At 41.3% G+C, this 6,215-nt stretch overlaps 1 protein-coding gene across 1 annotated transcript; it reads right to left on the reverse strand.

The window, feature by feature from the left end:
- Nucleotides 1-2,383: 2,383 nt before the first annotated feature.
- LOC119449139 (acanthoscurrin-1-like) lies at nucleotides 2,384-3,826 on the reverse strand. The gene is made up of 2 exons (XM_037712323.1): nucleotides 3,815-3,826; nucleotides 2,384-2,725 (listed from the first exon to the last, which is right to left on the reverse strand). Exons 1-2 carry the CDS (start codon nucleotides 3,824-3,826, stop codon nucleotides 2,384-2,386), a joined length of 354 nt encoding a protein of 117 aa, XP_037568251.1.
- Nucleotides 3,827-6,215: the final 2,389 nt, after the last annotated feature.

Raw genomic sequence — 6,215 nt, forward strand, 5'->3', positions numbered from 1 at the left:
GTCTAATTGTTCATTGAAATATGCATGCTGTGTAATTGTTCTTGCAACTGCCCATTTGTGATGGTATTGTATGATTGTTTCTTCATTTGCTGATAGGTTTGCATAACTGAATTTATACAACAAATCATCGTGTCAGGCTGCTGTACGGTTGGCTAGAGTTTAGTCAAGCTGCGCAGATGCAGCTTTTTTCTCTGGTCCTCTATTTTCGTAGTAACATTGTATTGTCTACGACGAAAATAAATTTTGATTGATTGATTGAATTTGATTGATCGATTGATTGATTGAACCTGTTTCGAAACGTCACTGGAAAATTTTATCTCATACTGATTGCCAACTGCTGTTCCAAGAAAACCTGCATTTTAAATATACAGAACATGCAGACTATTTTGGTGAAATGTGAAAGTGACTGAGATTACTGCGACCTCAAAGCCATTATCATCAGCTGCTTTGGCAACGGTTATGTGATTCTGGTTACTTTTATAATGCGATTCTCAGCTTAACCATTTTGATCTCATTTCTGCCACAAGAACTAGTATTTTATATATCTAGCTCATTTTAGTGTGAGTTGAATAAAAATCCATCTCCTGAATTATTTTTTCTTGCAATTTGCGTTGAAGATTGTATGTTCATTATGTTTCGTACTAAATATTAACATTTATGAGACGCGTCGTCTTTAACTGCTGGAGTTTTATGGCATATTTTGCAATCTGCTACCAGAACACCAATCTCTACCCCAAACTAGCATTTCTTCTGCTCCGAAAACACTTATGGCTACTCCAGTGGCCTTTTTTCTGCTTAGAAATCTGCTCGAGAAAGTAAAATGTCGCTTTTTTCACTGCTTTTGCTGTTGTCCAGTATTCCTTAACAAGCTTCAGGTTGAAAATTACACTCGAGTGCTCGGACTCAAAAAGAAAAAAAAATGAAAAGGAAGAGTGTGGGCCCACAGTGTTACCATTTGGACAACGCTCACATGTGTGAAGCCAAACATTGCGTTTGAAATACTTTCGAAATGGGCTAGTATGTAAGTGTTCCTTTTTAATCGCAGCACTCTATGTCTGGAGGAACATGCTTTATGCGTTTTTTTTTTCAATTCTGCCCCTCACCAAAAGATACTTACTCAAATTGCTGATCTTGTAAAATGAAATATAATAATCTGCGGCACGCTGGCGAAGTAAGTTGGAATGGGTAAAATGTCCAAAGTCTACCTGTATACCAATGTTCATAGAAGTATCTTATTGTGCTTGCAGCCCCTCACAGGCACGAACTTTTTTATTGCTTCCAGAGACAAATAAAAAGAAACTTTGCCGTCCCACGGGGCTTTCTGAAATCGTTTGTGCATTTGTGAGGCAAAAATTGCTGATAACGAAAACACACGACACCATGTACAGTTGTCTCACGGTATTTATTTTTGCTTTCGAGTCAAATTAAATAAGCCAATGATTCCACGCATAGGTGTGTTCTTCGTATCTCCTGTACATTACTCTGCAATAAGAGAAAAAAAACGAAATAAGTACGGTGTTCGATTTAATTGTATGAACACATACACTACTGGCTTTCTTGGCACAAGTTTGATTGTATCGCTACGCAGTATAATACAAGAAAACAATATCATCTTTTCGCTTACGCGAAAAGAATACATAACAAATATTTCAACAGTTTCGACGTAGAGGCCGTTATAAATTAAAAGGGTAAGCATGAAGGCATTCTTACAAGAAATAATTTTGCTTTCTGAAGCTTGCCAGTACAGGTGTCACTCTCTCGGCGTGGCAATTATTACGCAATGAGGAACGATTGAAGGCACAGGTATACCAAAAATATATTTGGCTGGGAAGACACACACTTCGTTGTTTGCTCTCTTCTTTTTTCTCTCTGATGCCAAGTAATGCTCATTGCATCAAAAACACTTCATTATGTGATGTGACATAACGAAATTCGTCAGACAAGTGCACGTTTTGCAGTGTGCTTTGCGTCATTCATCCTAATGTTCCATTTGCACGAAATTGTTTGCTGTACACTATTAGGGGTGCTCATTTTGTTTTTCAATCTAGGGAAATAATTTCATTCAGGCCTGCTTGAAAGACCTTTTTATTATTGCTGTTGAGGCCAATATTAAAGTGGCCTTGACATTGTCTCTTATTCATTGTTGTTTTCATTTGTATTTTTTGTGAAAGTCCTTTTAACATGAAGCGGAGACAACCAGTACTTCAGCTCTGCACACGAGATTACTTACGACGTATTTCAGCAGAACCATTGCAGCACAGCTGATCTAATCAAGTTGCTCAGTTCACTATCCCTAATAATTAAGCTATAGTGTTCAGTAAATCTAGTGACACGTATTTAGGACCTGTACTTACAAATTTGTAAACCCTAGATGAATGTGTGCTTAGCCGTAGAGGCCGCCGAGGTGACCACCGTATCCGCCACCGTAGCTACCACCGTAGGTGCCAGCGTAGCTGCCGGCGTAGGTTCCCCCGTAGCGGCCACCGTATCCTCCGCCATAGCCGAAGCCACCGAGGCCGCCAATGCCGCCAATGCCACCCAAGCCACCGTGGCCTAGGCCGCCGCCAATGCCGCCCAAGCCGCCGTGGCCTAGGCCGCCGCCAATGCCACCAAAGCCACCGTGGCCAATGCCGCCACCATAGCCAAGACCACCACCGTAGCCGAGGCCACCCAAGCCACCGGCGGTGGCAACGGCGAAAGTGACGGTCAGGGCAGCGAGGCAAAGCTGCAAAATTCAGTCACAATGGTTGAGAAAATAAAGGACACGCACAACTATTGTTCACCTTTCTCAGTAAAGGACTACGCATCGTGGTTCGAGGAAGAGAGACAAAGAATAAACATGGCGTTATAAAAAAGCTGAAGTAAACGCATTGCGTGTGTGATTTCTAGCCGGTTAATTAATCTAGCTGCTGATGCGATCTAGCCACTAAACTACGTTAACTGGTGCTGCATTAGACCTGCCCGTATAACATGGCAACCATTACACGCAAGTGCCAAATGTAGTCCGCAATGTCGTGCACTTGAGGCAGAAAAAGTCTTCGGAGCACAAAATCGGAGAAACAATACGTTCTCATGGGAGCCCAGGAAACGGCCCCATAAGTGAAACATGCAAAGTATACTTCCGCGTTCTATCAGCGAACTGCACGCCTGCATCATCGATTGTGCGATGAATACTGACAAAAATTGCGCCATAAAATCTTTCCCAAAGGCGTGTATAGACACAATTGAACATTTTAAAAAGCACGAGCCAAAGCATTATTGTAGGCGGTGAAAAAAATGCACACGCATTAGTCCCATAGAACACTCACTTTTAAAATGAAAAGGCATCAACTTGCGCAGCAAGAACTTTTCTTTACTCTCTTATTTAGAATATATATTGTACTTGGACTGGTACTATGGTACTAAGACAACGAAAGATGAGTTGGCGGAAATTTTGGGAGAGCCTAGAGATTGCATAGTGAATCTTCCTTTCCTTGTGTCTCATTTTTTGAATGACAAGCTTAAGTAACGTTTTGTACATTAGTCGTATGCTGACTCACAACCGAGGTGGTCTATCGACATCGGTTAGCTAGTGTTGCTGCCCCAGTACACATTAGGAAGTTGGATGTCAGATGAGTGCACCATGCACTTTCTTCGCGATGTTGAAAACATGTTCTGCTAGCATCATAGATAAGAGTAGGTGATTATCATCCACATCGCACTGAATTCCTCAGTCACATTGGAACAATAACCCAGTTACTGAGAAACTACTCCGCATAAACAAACAATGGTAATCCGATGGTTTCATGGTTGGTACATGAAGTGGGAGGCTCACCACGGCCTTCATGGTGGTCTTCGTTCGCAGTGGATCGATCAAGTGCCCTGTAGCTTTGCAGCGGAGCCTTTTATAGCCGACGCCGCACAGTAGCGGCCATTCGGTGTCCACGCTTTGCCTACGCAAGTAGCCTTCAACGCACGTGCCATAGGCTGGTACCGTCCCGTCTGTGACCTTGCAGCGGCAACCTAATTTGTAGACTATGCGGAGAGCATGCATCGGCGTTGCATAAGAAATATTTAGATCCACCTCTACTCGAAATGCAGCAACGGGAGGAATGTAGTTGTGTATTCAACTCGCAATCGTATTCATGCCACTTGGCAGGGAAATGGTGCCAGTCCGTTATCCATTCATGTCATTCATCTTTCTTTTTTAATTTTCCAGCGCTATTATTGACTTGTTTTTAGCTAAGGCTTGTAGCAAGAACTAGTATGGCTTTAAAAAAGCCAGACCTTTTTTTAGAATAATGCTTAGTATGTTGAAAAGAATACATTGCCACGAATAGGTATCTTGGCAATGTACTGAATCTGTGACGGAGGAATACATTTATTCAACCAATAGGCGTCGTGCTTATGCGTGTGTGCGTGTGTGTTTGTGTGCGTGAGTGTGTGTGCGTGCGTGCGTGTGCGTACATAGTGAAAAAATTGGAAATAAAATAACATTGCCATTCAACCAACTCGCACATTTGTACCTTAATAGACAACCCCCATACGTGTATCTCATAAAGAAACCTTCGCAGTTGAAGAAAAGTTTGCCCTTGTCTGCGATCTTTCTTCAACTGCGAAGCTTTATTTTGAAAATCCCACACGAGTTTTCTTTGTATCTTGGTGGTCCAAGACAGGTAGAGTGCAATGGTTTATTTCTCATCCTATCACTTTCCTCCACCTTGCATGCTTCCGCATAAGTGATTTGCTATAGTTAAATACGTGGTTTTCGCAATAATGAAACGCTTCTTAGTTCTGTCACCAGCATAATTTTAGTGTTCAAGTAATTATGTATACTATTTGTTTCTTTATTTATCAGTACTGTGATTGCAAAGGGCAATTTAGCAGGATGATTACGCAAGTTACGAGATGCAATTGTGTAGTTACGATAAAAATGTAGTAGCATTCTTTAAAAATGAAATGGTAGCCAACTAATTACTACAGAACTTTGTTGCCGTCATGTAAAAAGTTTAAAGAAGACTTTAAAGAGACCTACCTGACTCTGCCATTTGTGCGTAATTTGAATTCTTATATTAACGTTACTGTTAGGATAGTAGCCTGCCAACCCATGCAGTTTCTGAATTTTTAAACTTGCCTAATAAGGACCATGTGTTTACCTGCTACTGTGGCATAATTGATGATGAGGGTGGTCATGAGCAAGTCTATTATCCCCGTCACTGTATTATACTATACGACTAAACATCACCTGAAAAATCCTTCGCAGATTGCAATACCTCTCTTAGACTCTTATGTTTCGCATCTTCTACGGCAACACGGCCGGCTCACTCCCTATTCTGCTGATTTCAAGTGTTCTGTGTTTCCCCAGAGACCATCAGTGGCCAATTTTTGTAACAGGCTGTTGACATCCAAGTTGACATCCATGTTGACAATAAGCAATTTCTAGAAACCATATGTAGGTAATCAGAGCATGAATATAACGATCATAGCCCTCTTAACGGCTATGACTGACAATGAGATTAACGACAATGCCGTCTCCTAGAAGTGTCTTAACGCAGACCAAACTGACAAGACTGTTGAACAAAGAGACGCACCCGTTCGCCAACATTTCAACCACGCCGTGATTGGAGTGATTTGAGTGATTCCAGGAAGCTGTCTGATAAGTACATCTAAAGCGGGAACCTGTGAAATTAACAAATCGTCACATTTTTTACGCAAAAGTTATTCTAGCCAGAAATTTTAATGAATTTATTGAGAATGACGGTTAAGTGACCCGGTTCTTATTTCTATAAAATCTGTCCGCGAAAATGTTGCATAAAAAGTATGTGTACAGCAGCAGCAGGGTTCTGACAATACCCGCTGAATTGGTGAAAGATTGTACATAGGAGTACCAGCCCGAAACCTTCCGCGCACAGCAGACCAGAAGGACAGTGGCGGCTAATGTTTAATAAGATAACGCAAACAGTTTAATCATTTAATTATTGTTTAATAAATAACCTAGTGATATTGCGGCAGTGTTGTGTTATTTATGCACCGTGTCCCGCATATTTAACAGTATAAATCACCTGCAGAACTATTGATTTTTATTAATGAGTTCATGGGATGAGGTTTGTAGATGGTTGAGCTACACCGGGAGGTGGCTGCCGCTTAGGAGAATAAGCAGCAGCTCTAGTTTTTCCAATTCGAATTTAAATTTTAAGGGTCAAGTGCATTTCATCTCTTGTTCTTAGAGTGACTAG

This window comes from Dermacentor silvarum, chromosome 4 (assembly GCF_013339745.2).
Source record: "Dermacentor silvarum isolate Dsil-2018 chromosome 4, BIME_Dsil_1.4, whole genome shotgun sequence".
NCBI lineage: Eukaryota > Metazoa > Arthropoda > Arachnida > Ixodida > Ixodidae > Dermacentor > Dermacentor silvarum.